The sequence below is a fragment of the Rhamphochromis longiceps genome, linkage group LG8 (assembly GCF_057381845.1).
Source record: "Rhamphochromis longiceps isolate RC_006_pf linkage group LG8, R_longiceps_female_GT1.1, whole genome shotgun sequence".
In the NCBI taxonomy this organism is placed as follows: Eukaryota; Metazoa; Chordata; class Actinopteri; order Cichliformes; family Cichlidae; genus Rhamphochromis; species Rhamphochromis longiceps.
This window is the reverse complement of record NC_140564.1, coordinates 26,250,868-26,273,533: the sequence shown is the minus strand read 5'-3', so window position 1 is coordinate 26,273,533 and position 22,666 is coordinate 26,250,868. Positions and strand designations below refer to the sequence as shown.

At 38.3% G+C, this 22,666-nt stretch overlaps 1 protein-coding gene across 1 annotated transcript; it reads right to left on the bottom strand.

Annotated features, from left to right (window-relative positions):
- Positions 1 to 936: 936 nt before the first annotated feature.
- On the bottom strand, positions 937 to 20,942 carry glud1b (glutamate dehydrogenase 1b). The gene is made up of 13 exons (XM_085416749.1): positions 20,352 to 20,942; positions 14,294 to 14,374; positions 14,022 to 14,077; positions 13,622 to 13,685; positions 12,147 to 12,241; positions 7,937 to 8,116; positions 6,120 to 6,257; positions 5,868 to 6,005; positions 5,671 to 5,751; positions 4,635 to 4,758; positions 3,721 to 3,812; positions 3,429 to 3,491; positions 937 to 1,908 (listed from the first exon to the last, which is right to left on the bottom strand). Exons 1-13 carry the CDS (start codon positions 20,746 to 20,748, stop codon positions 1,789 to 1,791), a joined length of 1,629 nt encoding a protein of 542 aa, XP_085272875.1. The 5' UTR covers positions 20,749 to 20,942; the 3' UTR covers positions 937 to 1,788.
- Between the last annotated feature and the right edge of the window lie 1,724 nt (positions 20,943 to 22,666).

The following is a 22,666-nucleotide window of genomic DNA, read 5'->3' as shown; positions in this document are numbered from 1 at the left end:
TAATGGTTTCTTAGCAGTTATTTGACCATAAAAGGCAATTCCCACAGTTCAAAGTTTTTGAAATTTTCCAGACTAACTGACCTTCAGTTTTTAAAGTAATAATGGACTCTGGTTCTTGTCATATGAATTTTAAGTTATCAGCTGTGTACCAACCTGACTTCTACACAACACAACTAATGGTCCCAATCCCATTAAGAAGGCAAGAAATTCCACAACTGAACCCTGACAAGGCACATCTGTGAAGTGAAAACCATTTCAGGAGACTACACGAAGCACACTGAGAGAAGGCCAAATGGCGACTTTGAGGGATCTCAAAGTGGGTTTGCTACATAATTCCATACATCGTGCTTCATATATTTGATGGCTTCAGTATGAATCCACAATGTAGAAAGTAGTAATAAATAAAAAGACATTAGATGAGAAGGTCCAAACTTTTGACTGGTAGTGTAGTCAAAAGTTACCATTCATTTAATTATTATTAACCCAACAGGGTGGCTGTGGAGCAAGTTGTCATGTAACTGAGAGGTTGGTGGTTCAATCCCTGGCCAAGATACTGAAGGCTTAGTTCCTCCCAACAGATCCGATGGAATGTCTATGAATTATTAAAAACGATTTTAAAAAACTCGACTGTTTGTGAATAAGGCTTGTACTATAAAGCACCATGAGCGTTCAAACATAGAAAGTGCTATATAAGTATTAGTCTACTTACCAACTCTTTAAAAACAATTCCAAAGAAAAAATAATTTAATAGGAAATTTTTAAATAACTTTCCTCAAGCCTGTTTTTTTCCCAGTAATACTGCTGATACCTCCTTCAGGTCTTATTAACAACTTTTATAAAGTTGCAGGAAAAACACCAGATGTTACAGGATGAGCTCACCAGAAAATAAACACTGATAACACATTTCTGTATCTGAACATTTTTATGATTTCCAAAAAAAAAAAAAAAAAAAAAAAATGAGTACAGTAAAAATAAAAATTTCCTCCAAAAATGCTGCAGTACTGAAACTGGACGGTTAAACTGAAGAATACTCAGGCAGGGATTGGCCGATCACAGTGACACCTCGGCCCATCCCTGCTCTTCTCTCTTGGCCAGTGGAAGAGTCGGGAAGAAGCTGCATTTACGATGAAACAACAGGAAAGGGAGGAAAATAAAGGGGAACGGGAACATGAAAACACAACTATGAAGAACACTGAATCTCTGTTGTGAATTCTAAAACTTGGCAAAACCATCACTAACTTTTTACACCTTAAGAGTGACAAGACATACTCAAGGGTAATAAAATTACTTTTTTCTCTTATTCACATGAAGTTAAATCTAAATCTGTTTGAGTTAACATTAGATTGAAGTGGCCGTGTCCCTTTTAGAGCAGACCTCCTCCTAAAAATAAGGCATCTGTAGTGCTATCAACTGAAACAACTGCAACAGGAGGGTCACACATGCATTCAGCGATCACAAACACAGAGCTAAGAACATGGCTGCCATACAGCTGAATTATAAACACTTGTATGACGGCTGGGGGATTCTCTGTCTGTAACCTCAGGCAAAAAACAAGAACAGGACAATATTTAAAAAGAGTTGCAGAGATATAATGGCAGCACAAAGATCATGAAATAACTACGAGGCAAGCCACTGTGTCGCTGCATGTGTGTGTGAAAGGAGCCAAGGAGCAGCGGTAAACAGTGATATGTTCTGAAGGCTGTTTTAGAGGTGGAGAAAGGCAGGAGAGGGGATTCAACAGCAGAAGGGTGGAGGAAGGGAGACTAGTGTGGACCATTGGTCAGCCATTTATGTGAAGGTGAGCCCAGCCTCGTTGTACACCTTGAAGACCTTCTCGATGGCGTTCACATAGGCAGCCGTCCGCAGGTCCAGACCGAGGTTGTACTTGCTCGCTGTTCGCATGATTTGCTACAAAAGAAGATGATGACACAGGTTTTACATGCTACACCACCAAGTTCAACATTTCAATGGATGCAGTTTCCTGGTTTAACCTGGTCAGTCAGACATTTAACATTTAAATAGTGAAAAGTAAAAGGACGTCTTTCAGGACAATATAAAAACTTTAACTATCCTCTTCTTTTCTCAGTCCCTTCCCATCTCCTCCATCAAGAGACTGCATCTCTTGTTTAGGGGTCTAAATGGGTCCACATCAGGGTTGAAACCGGGTTAGATTTATCTCAAAGGTTAACATTTATCAGATGTCCACATCATAGCAAGCTGCTGTTCTGTTTTTATGTTTTGTTTGCTTTTTCAAAAACAGCCAATACCTTTTGATTAGCCTTGTCTCATGCTTTCTTTCTTTATGGTAGATTTTTGTTCTGTTTTCACTGTTTGTTTTTTTTTCACTGTTTTCACTGAGATTTGAATTTGAATGCTAATCAATAAAATCAAAATCAAATCAATCAAATCAAATCAGGAACTGGCTGGCATATATTTGGTTGAGAAAAACTAAATCTACTGTGTTTACACATCCAGCAAAGGAGTGTTCAAAGTCTTTTCAGTGAGTTTATACTAGATGGGTAACAGCAGTTCCAACAGTTTAGCCTTGACAGTAACAGTTGAAAAAGTTGAACTAATAACAGAGACCAGGTCGATAGACTGCATGTAATAGTTCCTTAAGATTCTGTCACTGCAGGAGTCAGAACAGGCTAGAGTAAGTTGAAGGAAATATAGAAAAGAGTTTATACAGTGTTCAAACTAGTACCTTCATAGAAAGGACTACAAAGAAAATGAGTTTAGACTTTATCCCATCAAAGTCTAATAAAACAGAACGAATATCAAATCAACGTTTAGCACATACTGTTATAAAATTTTGTTCCTGGAGGATCATCTGAACGTCAGCACTTTCCTTCCTAATATTGTTACCTCACAGTATAAAGTTCTCTGAGATGACTGTAAAATAAATAAAAGTGTCATCTCACTGGTTATGAAACATGGACTGGAGCACCATAACCACATTTACACCTGCCTCTCCATCACTTTGTTTAGTGCATGCTTTCCGTCTCACATACCCACAGCCCATTTAAAAAAAATAAGGAGAAAACTCAGAGCCACAACGAGAACAAAACATCCACACAGACAGAAAGCTCCTCGTTTGAACCCCCAACATTTCTTCTGTGAATCGACACACAAACTGCTGCACCACCACCCCATCCTGGAGCTCCATTTCAGAAAGCAGGAAATGTGAGAGCTGTGGTTTAAGCACTGATGTCCAATTGACCATAAAACAAGCAAACCATAATTATGTTGTGTGTGTTGTTAAACAGGACTTAATGACACCTAACAGGATGCGCCTGCTTACAAGTGGAAGCATTGTGCCTGATATTTTGTCTACCTGAACCAGTTTTTCAAGGTGCAATTACAGTGATAAGAAGAAATAAAAAATGTTTGAGAACCACACCTCTGACCTTTCCTGCATGATCACTTACCCGAGCAGATCTCTCCATAGTGTAGGCCAATCCAGAGTGAACAATGTCCTTCTCTGAGGCACCCTGTAAAGGACGATTATGTGTTAACCCCACATCAGGCTGAGCGGGACACAATAGTAAAATAGTTCTTGGATTATTAATCAGTTGACAAAGAATAAACATTAGCTGGCCTGATCGCATTTATTGATTAGAAACAGTTTCATATGGAAGGAAATTCATCACACTGGTACGTGTGGTACTTTTACAACATTTAAACAAGAAATGCATGTGTATGACAGCAGCTGTTACTTACAGCAACTCTGGCCTGGAAGTCAGCAGTAGGTACGATGGGAATGGGTCCTCCCTGCTTGCCAAACTTCCTCTCTAAACTTTCCTGAACAGACACTAAAGGAGAAAACAGTAAAACAAAAATACAAATTAATCACAAATACTACAAATAGCAGTGATAACATGTCTGATTCATTGAGCGTATCATATAATTGGCTGTATGAGAGTGCCAATCAGAAAGTACATGAAGAAAGCAAAAGAGCGACACCAGAAGATAGGTGACCACAGAGTCAGTTGATTTTTAAAAAGGTAAGAAATTTAAGCATTTCTTCTCTAAATTCTTGCTGGCTACACGGTTTCACTCATTTTCTGTTTCTTTTGTTCTTTTTTTTTTGTTGCCCAACAGCAGCAAAAGATACTGCTTGTTTTAAAGAAGCTTATCTATGAGAGCCGTCAGAACGTTGTTACTCAGAATGTTGTAAGTTGTTACTGTTGGGGGAAAGCAGCCTACCCTGGAACCACAAGAAATCAAATCGAGGACAAACTACATCTTAACCACGATGTAAAGGTGTTGTGTTTGTATTTCCTAGCGGAAAGATTTTGATTCAAGATTTAAAAAAAAATTATTTTTTTTTTAAAAAAAGGGTACACAGGATGATTGTAAAGCATTTGAAGAATTTTTTCAGTCTATAAAACCTATTTACTACTCCAGAGAGGAATAAAAACTATAGAGATCTAATTCTGATCTGAATAAAATGTTTTGGGTCACACGTACGCACACACACAAAGAACTTGTACGAGTGATTTATTGCGTTTGTTTGTGTTTTATCATTATTTTTCATACCGATTTGCAGCATGTCTCTAACGAATAAAAGCTGTCAGACAATATAAATACAATCTGCGTCCAGACAAAAGCATGAACTGCAGGTTTGTACTCACTGAGGAGGTGGTAGTTTGAGTCCCTCTCATATTTGAAGGTTAGTCTTCCATAGCTGACATGGTTGAGATTCTTGAGCCACTCGAAATAAGATACCGTCACACCGCCAGCATTCAAGTACATGTCCTGCAAGTAGAAACAGTCTTCACTTCTCTGTATGGATAAGTGCACAGATGAAAAGGTCCTCTGTGTGGAAAATATGACTTTTAAAAATCTGATTATATATGTTAAAGGAGAAATTATTTAACAAGCACATATCGAAATTGTATTTTAAAGCAAGAACTAGAAACAACACTTAGTAATACATTCCATCATATTTCTAGTTAGAATTTATATTTACAAATGCATGTTTTCAGTCCCAGTCTATTTGAACATGAGGAAAATATTTTAATTTACAAAGAGTTTAACCCTCAGCAAATGAATGTGTTTTATCGAAACGTACGAGTGTGCTTTGATTAACCGTATTTGATGGATAGTAGTTTGTTTCTTGTGATCTGAGCTCAGAAGGATGGGACTTCGTGTCTTATTAACCAAGTCCTAACCAATTCAAATCTTAGACAAAAACATAATTACAAGAATATGTTTAAATAATAAAATAATATGCTATACTAATCTAGATCTAGCTTTTTGTATAAATTTGAAGATTTCATTTGCTGTGCTTTGCCCCTTTTTTCTGGAAAAATTTTTTTGAGGATGTAAACTGCTGAATGAGCAGAGCAGATTGTTTTTCCTGTTTATTTTTGCTTTTAGACTGTTTATTTCGTGTTTCTGTTAAAAAATAAATAAATGAAATGAAAAGATCAGCATGAAAATAAAATGAAATCGATGCTTTTATTCTGTGAACAAAACCTTGTTTAACCTGTCATGCTTAAATCTGTTCTACAGTTCAGCTTAATTAAGTCTGAATGTGTATGAATGTGCAATGTGTGCACATGTATTGTCATTCAGGGAATCAAAACACACAAACAATAATTCACTTTAAACAAACCATAAAACTAGCTTGTATTTCCCTGTGTGTTTGGTGGTGTGTGTGCTTACAGGAATAACCATGACGTTGTTTTCCAGGAAGATTTTATCAGCACCTGGGGTGGTGGGACCATTGGCACCCTCAGCAATGATCTGACAAAAATAAACAAATATACTTAACCACTACCTGAACTGCTCAACCTTAATAATTTTAATCAAACTGACAGTTTAAAATCACAGCAGCTTTTGTAATCAGACAAAGAGTTTACCTTGGCCTTGATCTTCGGAGCATTGTTACGTGTGAGCTGCTTTTCTCCAGCTGCAGGAATCAGGATGTGGCAGTCCGCTTCCAAAATGTTCCCCTCATAGGGTTTGGCTCCTGGGAAACCCACGATGGTGCCATGTTGCTGTAGAGATGGATGTTTCAGTGGAGAATGAATAAGTACAATTTAAAAAATAAAATTAATTAATAAATTAATTAAGAAACGACAGAAATGAGGGGAAGACAGCAGTGCTGATACCAGTTTATAATCCTCCAGCTGTTTGGGGTCGATACCATCTGGGTTGTAGATGGCTCCATCAATCTCTCCAATGCCCACACACTTGGCCCCAAACCTGTGCAGGTACCTCATTGAGTGGAGACCCACATTACCAAAGCCCTGTGAAAGTCACAGCACATAGTTACAAATAATTATTCCCCTTCCCAATCAACAAACAAAATGATGTTCATTTTTATAAGCTACATACTCTGCTGCCACCATGTGGCCAGATGAGGTTAAGAAGAAAAAAAAAATCATCAAATCATTATTTCATTTGACTATAAATGGGTGACAGCAGTACAGTATATATGAGATTTGAAATTTCTCTATGCATTCATCTGCACACACTACAAAACAGAACAAACATGTGAATATATATTACTAAAACCAGATGCAGCAAGGAAAAGAAAGATAATTAAACACTAATAACCAAGATTCTGTATATCCAACTCCAGAAATTGGGATGTAGAAAGAAGATGACATTGTGTATATAAGTTATAGATAAACCCCAAAGCAAGAGTCTCATAGTTTTAAAGCAACAATAAAGTTAATATCGCTAATATCGTTGCTGATATCGCCTTTTGGCCACTAACAGAGCTGTTGGATAAAGACAAGAACAGAGACAACTTTACAAATGATTTAAAAAAGAAAAAAAGAAAAAAAAAAGAAAGAAAAAGCGAGTAAATATATACCCCTGCTTTCATCTTAATACCACATTAAAGATCTGCTCTGTCCTTTCTCACTAATAAATCTCTAAGAAAAATGTAATCTCAGCGCAGCACAGAGTAATCCCCAAACACAGACACGGATTAGCTTTTTGAACATCCACATCATGAATCAGCTGTCGTCACAGCTTCTTCACCTCCTCACCCTATCATCCCTCACTTTAAACCCACTCAGCAGTAATCATCAGCCTTCAAAATCTTTGTTTCTTTACAGTCACTGAATCTGAACTATCTGCCACTTTACAAATCTCAGTGAAGCCAGGACATTAAACTTCAAACATAATCTCAAGCAAATACAAGAAGATCCTTTAAAAAAATAAAATAAAAAATCTGAAATCTGCAAGTCTTGCAGCTAACTTCACGGAGATGGTTAACTAAATGAAATGGATGTAAACACACAGAGCTATTGATCGAGAGTATCAGACTGCACTGCTGTCATGAAGAGGGGAAATTACAGAAAGTATTCCAAGAAAACAGCAGACACCACTGCCGAGGGCTTTCCTGCTTAGTTTGCGTCAGTGACACGTGAGGAGCTGCCATGTGACTACTGGAAATGAAACTGCTAAGCAAAATGCTGCTCTTTGACTTTTTATCTCTGCAGGCACACTTCTGCTTTCACATGGTTACAGTTAAAATCAGCACAGCTTTAAAGAAAAGACAAGTTCCTTTTAATCAACACTGCAAATGATTCCAATACTGCATTTCATTGATGAGTTTTCATGCCTGATTCTAAAACATATTAGTTTAAACTCAAACTGTTTTTCACAAAACCAGCTGGAACTTGAGCAGCAGAGCAGCCCAGTTTCTTTAACTGGTTACTCTCGATGAATCATCCTTTTCCATAAACAAAGAAGGGAAAACTTGAGCTCGCTGCTGCCTGTGCGGTATGAGGAGATCAGGCAAAAACAGATGGCATGGCTCTGATTGAGGCACAGCTTTAAAACCCCTCATCACGACTTCAAATGAAAACTTAAGTCCTGTGACTATCAGGGAGAAAACAGCCGCACAAGAGTCTGCATCACTGAAGTCATTCTTCTTTGTTTCTCTTATCAAAGTGTACATGCGTCTGTGTACCTGGATAACAAAGGTCTTGTCCTGGAAGCCAGGAGTGAGGCCCAGCATGCTCATGTAAGAAGCCTCATTAATGAAGTTCTCAATGCCATGGAAAACTCCACGACCAGTGGCTGAGATACGCCCGTGGATTCCTCCTTGACTGATAGGTTTTCCTGTCACACATGCATGTGCGTTGATGTCCTGTAAGGAGAAAAAAAAGAAAAAAGAAATCAGACCACAGCTTAAAACACTACTATATACACAGCATCTTTGCACACAGATTATTGAAACCTCAGTTGGGCAGTGTTGGACGAGAAACCGACAAACACAAAAACTTCCAGCATTATAACGAATAATGTAAACCAAAGAAACCAAGATTTTTTTAATGAATCAGGTATCTGGTATGTGCCACATACAACCTTATTTAATCAGTAGGTAGGCTAGACCATTACAAGAATTTGCAATAATTTCTGCTTAACCAAAAACACCTTGTAGTATTTAAAAAAAAAAAAAAAAACTAACAATATTTTAAATGTTTATGATTCAAAACACTTGCCTAGATTCAACTATATAATTCCACAAATTTAGACAAACTCTTTAAAGCTGGCACCACCAAAAATGAGCAACCATGCATGAGTAATTTTTTCACTGCAAAGTTCAGACAAAGCCATCCAGTAGGCCAAATATTTTGCCAAGCCAGAGCCAGTCTCCAGTGACCATGTCATAAAATGTCATGTGTGGCCCAGGTACCATGACACGTACTACCCAAGCTCCTCTTCCCTCAGATACCCAGAGTAGGAATTTGTGACCTACTCCATGGGGGTATCTGGAGCAGAGGTCACATGACTGTGTGAGGCAACCAGAGAGAAGAGTGGAACAGGACCAACACAGTTTTTAAATCATTGATATTCACACATGAATGAGCCAGAAGTGGTGACTGCTGGATATTGACCTTAACTGGAACATAGCACCCATCTCATGAATGTGAGCCAAAAAAAATGACTACAACACAACCAGCAGGCCAATTTGGTAACGCTGGCATTACAACCTTTGTAGGGAATCTCCCAGTGTGAACTGGATCTATTTGTTTATAAACTAAACACTGATTACATTTAATTATCAGCATTCATTCTTGCACATCCTTTCTTAATTTATGAACATGCATAGCGTGCATCTGTATTATGTACCTGGCTATATTGTTTCATGTTTTTTGCACTTCTCTCAGATCCTGATCTCAATGACACAAACTGTTTTAAGAGTTTAATAATAACAAGAACAACAACAACAATAATTTAAAGTAGAAATATGTCTGTTACATGGTTTAAATCCTTAAGTTCTCAGTGTTTCTGGAACACCACTGTGTTCATCAATGTTGCTTGTCTCTTACCAACCAAGTATTAATAGGAAAAAATAAATGTCAAGAATAGACTGAGATATTACTTTTGTGTTTGCTTTTTGGATGTCTGAGGTTGTCCTTGAAAGGCATGGATACAAGAGTGTGCACCTAGGAGTGTTCCTGTGGTCAAAATGGCCTGCCATGTTGTGGTTAGTTGTAGATGCTTGCTGTGTGCCATAGTTGTGAGCTTTTTGTTTATTTGTTCGCTTTGTTTGTTTGTCGATTTAAAAATGAAAATAAATCTTATTTAAAAAAAAAAATAGACTGAGATGTGTACTATTAAGCAAGATTAATGGGATAGCAAGAAATGTCGGTTTTCTGTGTCATAAAAGTGTTTTGTTTGGGTTTTTTTTTTAAACTTGGCAAATCCCTATGGTGACTCATGTGCAGCACATAACCTGGTCTGCAGCAGGCTGTGCTCAAACTTTCGACTGAAAGCACCATGTTTTTTTTCGAATTCTTTTATTTAAAACAATTTTTCAAGTGCAATAATTGTTGGAGGAATACATTTTATATGTGCGAGTTGTATCTCACTGCTGCCAAGTCTCTTCCACAGCTGAAATATTTCAGCTATTCTTGACACAGATTAAAAAAATCGAACAGGCCATCACCAAGAATGCCTTCTCAATTATCAAAGTTCGTTCTACTTACTTGTAATAAGCGGCATTCATGAAAAGGCATATAATGCGTGAAATGCTCCTTTTCATGTGAGTAGGGCTGGGCCATATTATACCGTTCACGGTAATACCGGTATAATGTTAGGCAACGATAGGAAAATGAAATATCGCGATAGAATGGGAGTAAAACGCGCATGCGCAGTGCCTTTGTTTTCATACGCACATGGCCGATTGTTGAGTGAAACAGATGAACCAGAATTGGTTTGTAAAAATGGTGCAACTTCCGTGATGTGGAACTGGTTTGGTGTTTGTCCGTCAGATACACAACAAAGCACATTTTTTTGCAGAACATGCAAGGGGCCGTTGTTATTGTCGTATTTGTCGGACTAAGATGCTCTTAAATCTGGGAGTAATCTGGGTCCTAAACTCCGTATGCTTCAGGTCAAACAACACTGCAGCATCACTTAGAGTTAAAAACGGTCTAAATTCTTTCATCTTTAATAAAACGATCAGCATTGCTGCTTTACCAGGTGTTACTATGAAGTTTAACTTCCAGGCATCCATGAAAACAAAATGTATTACATTTAACGGAGTTAGAAGTTAGCAGGAAGCTAGCGGAAGTTAGCTCGCTAGTTTCGCTAGTTACCTAAGCATGATATTGCATGTTCTGACTGAGAGATTTCTGAAAAAATTCAAACGTACAGCTCTGCTATCACTTGCAACATAAATGAAGACAGGAAACTAAACAGCAGTGATGTTTGTAGGGTTACTGAAGTTGGGCTAGCTGGTATATAATGATGTGCTACGTGATCGCTAGCGACACAGCTATGTTAGCATAACATAAACAGTGAAGCTGGAGGACGAACACTAACACTTTTCCACTTATAAAAGTTAACGTGAAGGTTCTTCATGGTTAGAGACAAATGCAATCGCATGGCAGGATGCTGTAAACGGACCAAACTTCAGTCAGGAGAACAACTGAGATAATCCATCCACAATACGAGGTTAGTCATTAATATACTGCAACAACATGGGAATAGAGCAGCTGCCAGAGAATTCAACATTAATGAAACAATGGTACAGAAGTGGAGGAAGCAAGAAGAATGAGTTTAATAAAGTTTGATTTATCTGACTGCTTTGTTTCGCTTAATGTGCCTTATAATCCCGTGCACCTTATGGTCCGAAAAATGCGTACTGCACACTGCAGTTTAATGTTGCAAAGCACCTCTTTTTAACTTCAGTGGATATTATACATGGTTATGCTCAGGATATGTCAGCCCATTTCTACTGGAAATGCCTTTTGGTTAAACTTTCAGCAAGGAATTTGCATTTGCACTGTTATATTTTTATAAAGCTTTAATGTACATAAAAACCAGCTTCTTGTTTAAGTGAAAATAAATGGAAGGTTGTCTTTTTGCGCTAGTAATGTTGTGGAGTTGTATTTTGTCTCGCATCAATTATATCGTTGGTTATATCGTTATCGCAAATTTTCAAATATATATCGTGATAAATATTTTTGGCCATATCGCCCTGCTCTACATGTGAGCATGCACAGAAGTGAGAAGCCCAGCTTATGTCATTAACTAATAACAGCAGTTATTAACTTGTCTGTCATCTGTGGGGGGATTTTCGATCCAGCTAATGCGCAGAGAGCCTGACTGTGTTGAACCTCCTTTGCAGTACAGCCCTCAGGATTATGCAATCAACACTGTTAATAATTTGAAAGGGATTATATTTTTTAACTTTGAAACAATAAGGTGTTGTAAGCAGAGAGAGGGTAAAAGATATGAGTAATATTATGGTCTTTTCTTGCTGCTAATAAGTAAAATATCAGTCAACAGAGTTCTCTGACAATTATAGTTTTTAGATCAAACCAGTTCTAAACAACACATGATCCCATGTGAAACAATAAACATGGGTAAATATTTTCCATGTTTAATCAAATAAGCCTTGTTTGACAGACTGAGATAGCACAATGATTAGCTGATAACACGAACAGAGGCCTCAGTCTGAAAAGACCCTTTTAAGACATGAGGAATGCTTCTGTGGTCAGCTGGAAAGGGCGAGGCAGGAAACCACTGTTCATGGTTTATGTATGACTCACTCCTTGTTTTTTTAACTTAGCCCATTTTAAAATTTGTGCCAAAACTGCAGCCAAGTCAGACAGACTGGCTATGCCGTCTACAAAATAATATATCCATTAAGTCTGAGAACTTACAGTATGTGCAATAGTGTTCGCATACGTGTCGGCAATCCAGGACATTTCCCTCTCGCCTGTGCTCATGTCAGGAGCAGGGACATCGATGCCAGGTCCTGTTGAGCAAAGACAGAAAGGAAAGGAAAGGGAGAGAGAGAGAGGTGAAGAGAGTTTAAAAAAGAAAAAAGAAAAAGAGTATAATATCACAAACTCTGAGCACCAGGCTTCACGTCCTTGTGTGACATAACCATGTGCCTCAAAGGGCCTCAAGATGTGAAAACAGCAGCAAGCATGCAGACAGAAAGTAACTGAATCTGTCCACTGACAGATAGACAGACAAGTGCTGCAGGCAGATGGTGGGTACCTTTTTACCTCCAAGCTCCACAAGCAGCAACTATTGTTGACTACAGACAGCGTCATATCCCTCAGTAGTAAAGTAAACACATTATGAACATTTTAAATGCATCCAGGTAAGGGTGAATAAACAGGTGGTATAGGGGCCCATTAACCCATGGAACCAGTGAACAAGTTTTCTGTGACTTTGCTCAACATACTAAACACATCTATGCCAGCTTCCTGGAGAAAGTAAATGAAATTACCATTTTATTCTCTGTGAGGTTGAGTTAAAAAATAAATTATTCTGCCAAATGAACAAGTAGTGACAAATATGCATACGTGTTCCCTTGTTTTGACCTTTTTAAAAAAAAAAAAAAAAAAAAAAAGTTCTTTAATGTGATCTTAAAAGGCTGATTTTGTCAAAAGGTTTTCCATCAGCTAAACTGGAACGACCTGTGCCAAACAAGAACAATTATGTACCCTCAAGAAACTAACCCAGTATTCTTTCCCCATATACTGCAATTAAGCAGAACATTTTATGTCAATTTGTACTTCCAAACTAAATTAGTTACTTTGCAGATTCTGATTAATAATACATAACCAAAGTTATGATTTACTATTAAAGTATACCTGGCAATATACCCAGCAGTATGTGAAGTTTATGAGCCCAAAAATTAGCCTCAACTTTGCCACCTACTGCCAAGCTTAGTATTTAAAGTATAAATCTAGAAAAAAAAATCAATAAGACGGATTTTGAAATATATTAGTTTTACTTTTGTGACTTTTGATACTTTAGCACCCAAGTTTCAATTTTTAAAATGCCAACTTTTACTCTGTAGGTTATCCCTATGTACTTTAACTTAAGAAAAATATCAGTGTACCTGCATCTTGTCCTGACTATATACTGTAAATATGCATTAGCTAATTTTTTTTTATGATTTTTTGGCTTCTCCACCTTTATAAATATCAGAACTGAGTTTCCTTAACCATTATTAGTTGTCTGCCCTTTTACTTGACACAGACACACTCTGAAGGACCCCAACCTGAATAAACACCATTAGAAGACTGGAAATGTTTACCTTCATGGGTGCAAGTATTTACCTCTCACTTCTAAAGCCCATTAAACAGTTAAAACAACCAACCACACACTAGAAACTCACCAATGAAGCCCTTCTTGGCCAGCTCAATCGTGAATCTCCTGGTAATCTTCTCCAGCTCATTGTCCTGCAACAAAGTGTGGTTACATTACTTCCAGAAAACTAAACAGTTCATATAAACAAATTCCTATCAAATGTTAAGAAAGATGCGTAAGGCATCTGTGAGGTTTTGTGAGGGTTTTCTCTTCAGTTGACTATAAGCTTAGATGAACAGTTGATGACCTTTAAATAAATGACAGTGCCCTATAATTAAGCAATCAAAGACAACAACAAAAAAAGAAAAAAGAAAAAGGCTTGTCTCCTTTACCACCTCAAGTTTATTGAGTGATTGATCTCTTATGTTGTTGTTGTTACGAGGGTTTTATTAATTATGTGAGAATAGGCTTGCAATCAGAAGGCTTACAGAGTAATTCTTAGTATTGATCTTGACTCCAGCTTTGGCTCCCCCAAATGGCACATCTGGAAGATAATAATACAGCTTTATAACCACAAGAACATGCATACATTACTTTGCAAATACACATGAAGACATACAAGATAGAAGCAGGAAAAAAAGAAAACTATTTTTTGGCATTTCCACATAAGTACCAACCTCCTGTACAGTATTAATATGTGTACAGAGTTCAGGGATGACCTTCTGTAGACTTTGTGGAAGGCTAAGACTTTAATGCTTACCAACAACAGCACATTTATAGGTCATCAGAGAGGCCAGGGCTTTCACCTCGTCCACAGACACATCTGTACTGTAACGGATACCTGAGGGAAACACACACAGAGGGAACAATTTGTAACAGGGCCTGTATAGAAAAGCTGAAAATAAAGATCTCAATGGTTTTCCATGCACAAAATGTAACCTTCCCCCATATTTTCCATGTTTTTATTAGCTCATTAATCAGTTCAAGTGTGTTATATATTGATAGAAGATTGTATATTCAGTCTGTAACCTGGATAAGTCCTTGACTTCAGTCAAACAACCACCTTTCCTTACAAAGGTTTTTCACTGAACTGCCCTTCAAGTATCTGTCTCCCAGCCATAATAATGAATTCTCTGAATTCTCTAAATACTAATGGAAGGCACTTCAGCATTTCCTTGATTATTTTCTTTAGCAGAGGATACATTGGACCTTTTTTTCCAAAGAAAGGGAGATCATGCCATCTTCCCAGTAAAGCACCAAAAAAACCCAAACAAACAAACAAACAAACAAACAAACAAACAAACAAACAAAAAGTCCCGACACATAATTAATATGTTAGTTAAGATTGAATTTGCCATTGCATGGCATGACTTGCTGTTTTGAAGCTTCAGTGGTAGGCTATTAAAGGCAGGGATGAAATTACTCTGCTGCAATAAAATATATTTCTTATCAAGCTGTTGCCATATGTGAAGACTGTAAAACAGCTAACAAGTAAGATTATGAGCTACATTAAAATGACAAGTGAATTTAGGGGTTACCATTTTCCATTAGTTATATTGCCAGCTTTTATAACCATCTTTAATTAGAGACTTCACAAAATTAGAAGTGGACTGGATCACATCTCAAGCATGAAGTGATAATGAGTGGACATGGACAGTATGGGCAACTAATCTCAACGCGATACCCATTTTATTTCACTTTATAGGGCATCCATTCCCCGTCTAAAACCACAGCCTCGGTGGGCATGAAGTCATATTGCTCACTGGTATTTTATTTTACTTTTTTTTTTTAACATGACCTCCATGAAACAACACAATAACAACAAGTTGGTGAAGGTATTTATAATGCACTTTTTATATTCCATTATCAGAACATTGCACTTTCACCACAGCAGCATCAGACCAATAACATCCACTGTCATATAATGAAGCAGCCAGAGTATTCTTGGTCTTAAAGTGTCTCCCCTGTCTGTAGAGGTTAGCAACAGCAAAAGAAAATGAATAACAGAAGGACTGTGAAAAACCAGACTAATAATGACTACAGAAGACCACATGAATGGGGTCAAAGATCGCCAAGTGTGTACGGCAGTCAGGGCAACATTAAAGGGTGGGTGGAGACCAAATGAACCAATCGTAGCCCCCCATTGTGACCCCAGCCCTTCAGCTGGAGTCATACCTTCCTGTTTTCTGGCGTTTACTAGCGTCACCGCAGCAACATGTGCAGCATTACATGAGATCATATAGCATGTCACGCTACCCCCGTCTCATTGGCACAGTGTGTGTGCGCACACGAGTTAGATGGCAATACCAAAAATAGTGCAGGGTCCAGGGTTAGCTTACACACACAAACCCAAGGACGAAGCGCACAAAGAGGAGACAGCAGCATGTTTTGTGTGTGCATATCTAGCTATGCTTGTTCAACTGAATACTGAAAACTACAGCACAAGTAAAAGCCCCTCCTACTATGGAATCATCTTACACAGAGGCCCTCCAGCACAGACAAACACCACCAAAGCAGTTTTAGCCAGAGTCAAAAGGGAACTCACTAGCATTTTAAGATTTCTCTTAACCAGGTTTGTTCATTTTTGCTTAACAGATGTTCTAAAATGTCAGGAAAATGCATACATTTCTGCCAAAGGCATCATATTCTCATTTTCTTTAGAGTGCATTTGTTACATACATAACAAATCCCACCAAATAATCATTAGGAAGCAGGAAACATCCTCCACTTCACTGGATTACGGAATTTTATCCGTACATACTAGTATTTTCATTACTGCAGTTAGAGCTTCTGCTTTCTTTTCTGTTCTGGCAATACTGCATTAAACTATAGTGAATGGAAAAAGGAGGTACTAAAAACATTTAAAAACAAAGCTCTGTGTTTCAGAGCATTGCCCCTGCTCTTATTTTCCATTCATCCAAAGATCAGCTGAATTCCCACAGCCAGCAAAGGACAATTGTATGTTTACTAATCAAATTTTAAAAAAGGAGGGGAAAAAAAAAGCCTGACTACCAAACCATCCCCCATCCAACCATCTTTTCCCCACCCAACCAACAGAGACCCACAGCAACAAGTACCAAAACAGACTGTAAACACATTCCTCTAAAATGGGTGGGCAGATTTTTGAGTTTTCTCTCAAAGTTAAACTTCCTTCAGCACTCAAACTAATGGCTCTCTCTTGTCCAAACAAAAGTGCCAATTATCTAACATTAGATTTTTTTTAAATGTTATTTTTAGACTGCAAAATTCTTTGCCATAAATATATTTAAATAGTACTATAACCTGTACATTGGAATTCTTTTTTAAAACCAGGTTGTTTTCTGTCTCAAACTGGGGAGAAACTGCACGTGTTTACATCATTAGTTCCCATACAGTGGAGATAAAGAGTTGGCGTTTCTTGATTTAATAAATGCATTTCCATGTTACTTTATTTGTTGACTGTAACTACTATTGAAAACTACTATTCATGGTGTTAAAAGCTCGGCTAATTATTTTTCAATTTTTCCTCAAGAAATATTAACAGACTTGAAATGATAAGGGACACACTTATTAACTTTCAGTCCTTCAAAAATCAGAACACTGAATAGACCCATTTAAAGGAATTTGGACAGCTGTAAGCAGATATTTTTATCAAGGTGTAATTCACAAGTCTTTTAGTGTTTGAAGTGTAAATTTGTCAGAGAAAGCCTCTGATTAGGAACGGAGGACTGTGACACCGTTTTGTGTTGTTAAATGTGCATTTTAATGAAACTGGTTCTACTTAATGTCTACAAGTTTTTATGCAGTATCAGATGTCCTCTGTATCTCCATTTTTTTTTCACAGTGTTGCACAGTTCACATGTGACATGAAATAACCTACAAATGTATTACACTTCTGCACAAAAAAGGAGAACAATGGTAATCACTATGCAGACTATACAAAATCTCAGTAGCCTTCTTCAGTTTTGCATGCACATTCACACAGACAACACTTCTTGCATTCACATATCCAGTTAAAGGCAGTGTGGTCCAGCCTGGCAGCTGTCAATCTATGTGGCTCTCAAAAGGGGGAAGATGAGCACAACATGCACACTCAGACAGCCTTTGCACTTTGTAGTTTGATCTGAATACAGCAAAAGCTTCATACACTACATCAATGATTAAGCCATTGAAAGATAACAACTTCAAACCATATTCAGACCATTATCCATGGGACTGTCATGAAGGACCAATGCTTCAAGCTATTTCAAATCTGTAACAACTGCATATGACGGCTAAACCAATATAAGATCATAAACTGGGCCTGATAAGAAATACGTTTAAATGATGTACTTTATTCTACTCATTTCATTTTTACTGGCTCAAAATGATAATTTCTGGACATTAGAAAATTAAATATGTATTTTATACTGAAGTTAATTAAACCCCACTTAAAAAACAGACAGGTGGGTTTCCCTTGTTAAAAACCCAGAACCAACCCAGTGGTAGGCCTTTAATAGCGTACCACTAAAAAGTGGGGAGATGCCCAGGCCCCTTTTTTGATATGCTGGGTGTAGAAATCACTCTTCTTCTCTTGAAAGTGAAACTAGGTGGTTGTTGCTTTGTGGTCATCAAAGTGCCAAATATGCATTTTAAAAACTCAGCAGCAATGCCACTTCCCAAACTCAGTTACTCCAAATTCCACAACTTTTGCTGTGAGCAACTTCATGTATCAACTGTTCTTTTTCTGTATACATCTGCCAACCAAAAGAAAAATGCAGCTAACCAAGTTACAGCTCAGCTGTAGGGGGCTGTTGCCATTAAACGTTTATAAGCTGTCACTACCATGTACCTCTTGTCAGTGGTACATGGAGACTTTCTTATATGCCTGAAAGGTGTAGTTGAATAGAAATAAATTGTTCCTACATAAAACTGCTCACAATAAGATCTGTATATTTTATTTTGATTAGTCATGTCATTATATTTGGGAAGAGATATTGCTGTTTTCATTTATTTTTTCTTTTAAATGGGACAGTTTGGTCGACAGGCAAATGCCATTTATTTCCACTCTTCGATTTTATGATACCTACAAAACTGGGTAACACACCAAATAAAGAAAAACCAAAAAAAATAAATAAATACATCTGATTTTGTGTCAGTTACACATTTTTATTACTACTATTGCGACTACACAAAACGTAATGAATAAGATTTAAATTTACTATATTACTAAATATCAAAGGGTGTAACTGTGTAATTTGAGTAGTTAAACAAGTAGTCGCAAGTAGCAAATAGTTAAACAGATTGGTTTCTTGTGTAGTGCAAACTACAATCAGCTAATTTGTAGGTGTTAATTATCTGGTTGGTTCTGTGGCTGCAAAAGTGCCTTACTGCAACAGTATATAATGAGAGATTAACGATATCTCACATGGATGAATAAAGTTTGTCTTACACAAAATTAAATACAAGTTGGCCTTGTCCACAAAAGACTAGAGATAGATCAATAGATGAATAAATATACTTTACACACATTCACGTGTACACCTTTGTGGTGAACTGTGCCCTGTTACTGTTACTGTAACCATAAGCTATTAGTCCAGCATGATCATGGCTTTAGATTTTCAGGAATAATGCTACTGTGAAGGGCAGTTCATGCAAGACTGTTCTGATTTGTCTTTGGATCAGGGAGATACTCGTGATGCTGGACAAGCTTATTGATTTTGAACGTCCCTATATTGCTTCTGAGTGCTGGTTACTGCCTGGACAGGCAGTAGTGCTATAAATTCATAAATGGGTTATATTACCGTTAAGTGGTTTGTCGGGTGGGTGGTGGTGGGTGAAACATATTTCATGTGGGTGCCACACTGACTCATCTAGGCAGATAGTTTACCAACCTTTTTTTTTTAACCAATTCTTTTGTACAGGGCTCAGTGGCAACATGCAATGACCATGTCTTGAACAGAAATAGGTCTCCCCTACGATGGGGCTGTGTTCACTAGACTAAGCAGCTGCTGTGGAAAGGTTTCACAGTGTCATTACCAGGCTAGTGTCTCTCCACACCACTGAAACTTGCCCTTTGTCTGGTCAGCAAATGAAATGCATGTCTTCTTTTCTTCAGAGAATTCCTCTTCTCTATAACACCCTCCCCCATCTGTCACACTGACAAATAGGATGCCTAGAAACACAGCCACCCCCTCCTAAATTTTAATGCCTCATCTTTTCTTATATACATTGAAACCTTCTGTTCACAGTTTACCCAGGGTGAGTCGCAGCAGTAGCCGATTGAGGCTTCTGGTTTTGAACCTTGAACTATATACTCAAGAGCAAATGCAATAGCATACCATGTTTTTGCAGTAGTTTTAGGTGGATCTTAATGTAGACTTTGTCCTGTTTTCCTGTGTTTTGTGCTGCACATGGGGAGATGTCAGCATAAAATTATGTATGACACCTGATGCCAGTAGGTCTGTTTTCTCCATAACATTTAGAGTGAGACTGTGCTTTAACTCTTGATCAAACCACAGGCTGACAAACTTAGTATGCATGCATAACTACCTTAAAAATTGAAGTTTTTTAAGACTGGACAAAGTATGGGTAACTGCTAGTTTGCAAGCTAACCAACTAGAGCAGATACAGGTGAGGAGGAAGGTCACTGTTGTTGTGACACATAATAAACAAACATAGGAAACATGATGCTAATTTAGCAGTAAAACGTCTAAGGTTCAATTACTGGAGTAATTCGTGTTTTTAGTTTATTTTATGCTTTTTCAAAGCAAGCTAGCATTGCTGCTAAATAGTGGTAAAAAGCTGGCTAAAGCTAGCTGTCAAACGGGTTGGTGGAGGTGGTTTGGCTCAGTTCTTACCCCCTTTGCACGGTGTCCTGTGCTGGCTGTGTTGGGCGCGGTAGCCCTCCACCACCTCCCACTCTCCGTTATCCCTCTTGATGGGGAAAGACACGCTCAGGACGTGATTACAGGGCTTGATGATGCGCAGGATGCCCCGCACACGGTTCCGCTTCTGCTCTGGGCTCTCCCTAGTCTTCAGATCCTCCACCAGCTTGTCCTCTACGATAGCGGCCCCGCGGTCGAAGAAGCCCTCGACCATCCTGAAGAAGTTAGGGTCGTCGGGCTGGTTTGCTGCGTCGGCATAGCGACGGACCCTCATCAGGGAAGAGGACGCCGGGAGAGCGGAATCCACGCACCCCGAGGCCAGGGCACTACCCGCAGAGCGGCTCAGCAGCTCCCCGAAATACCGATACATGACTGAAACTAGCTAACCGTGTGAACAAACTAAAGAAAAAGGAAACTAAACAACAACAAGGACAATGGGGGTGACGACAGGAAAAGGGGTTAGAATGAGAGACACAAAAGCTCTTCACCGTGTCCCGTCCTCTGGCCGAGTGGGAAATGGCATGTCGTGTCAGTTTGCTTTAAAAGGCAGCGCGAGCCGACCACACCAACTGAGGCTCTCCCAGACGCACGCGGAAGAGGAGGGCCTACATGGGTACGCGCAATTGCCAAACCGTTAAGAGTGCGCGCTCCCGGGTTTGAACCGTTGTTTTATATTTCCAGTGAAAAGAAAAGGTCCGGGCACAAATAACCGGCACGAGCCTCCTCTTTCTCTCTTGAGTAATCAGGCATATAGATCGGTGCAAAATTATATCTAATATAAAACATAAACTGGTTTTCATCAGGATAATGTCATATTCAGTGCTGTCAGAAACGATTCTGCCGCTGCTTAATTTCTTTCTTGAAGTTAAAGACAGTGTTTATGATTCAGCAATAAGAAAGAGAGTGGGGAGTGTTAGCATCCATGGGGAGAATTCCAATGAGAAAGCCACCATTGACCAAAATAAACACAATCTGTCAAATGCCAGACGAGGGATTCTTGGCATCCTGATGATCCCCAGAACGATAGGGAAAATGTTCTGTCGAATGTCGAGAAAAAAGTTAAACTTTTTTGGAAGGTTTCAAGGGCAGCATTTCATGAAAGAACATATAGGCTGTCAACCATGGTGGTGGTAGTGTAATGGGGTGGGGCTGCTTTGCTGCTTTATGAGCTGGAAAACTTGCTGTTAATGGAACCATGAATTCTGCCCTTTCCTAGAAGGAGAACGGCCAGTCTGAAGCTCAAGTGCATTTGGGTTGTAACTGGTTATCTCAAACACTTTATTGCAGTTCTTGCTGCTGAGGTTGGCACAACCAGTTATTAGGTGTACAGGGTAATTAGTTTTTCCACATAGAGCCAGCTAGGTTTGGGTGGCTTTTTTGCTTCACAAATGAAATCATCCTATAAAAACAGCGTTTGTATTTACACTGTTTATCTTTGTCTTTTTTTTAATGATGTAAAACATGTAAGTGTGACAAATATGCAAAAACCTGAGAAATCAGGAAGACCTACCAACACCTACACACTTTTGCTCCTCTTCTCTTCCTCTTTTTTAAAATTTCCATCTATCTAAGGATCTCAACATTTCCTCCTCCTTTTCCTAGTTCAATAACACTGTATTCTTCTCAGTTATCATCAAACCTTCTTGTGTGACATTTCAAGTGCTCTAGAGCCTCCAAGCAGCTGTTTAGTTTGCTTATGCCTCAGGTCGGTGCTGGATAAACCATAGAAAGAAAACCAAATGTTGTATAAAACTACAGCAGCTGAGCGTGTGTTTTAAGGAGCGGCACTGACTCTTCCATCCTGGTTTCTTCTGATTGGTAAAAGGCATCTACTTCTGCCTGGGAATCTCAGCAGCCTTATGTATTACTCAGGGGATGTATTTAACATGGTAAGAGACCACAAAGAGTGAGCAGTAAGACTGGAAATCAGTTCTAAAGTGATGTCTTGATACCGATTATTATGTGTATATTATTATGTTATTAAATGAATTGGAGTATTATTATAGAATGACTAGTACAGATATTTTAAAATGTTTACATGTATTTAATTATGTTTTTGTTTTTTTTGCTATCACAGTTCTCCCAGATTTTTCTGCTGCGGCTGATTTAGAAGAGATACAACTAAACTGCACCAGTCTGCAACTGTTTATCTTACACAAAGATCAGTGCTGGGGTTATAGTATTTGTGTAACGGCAACAAATCTTTTCCAAAAATCACTGATAACAGCAAGTTTGTCCACAGCCTGTCCTGCATGCATTTCAACATATTTCTGAACCTGGTTATAGAA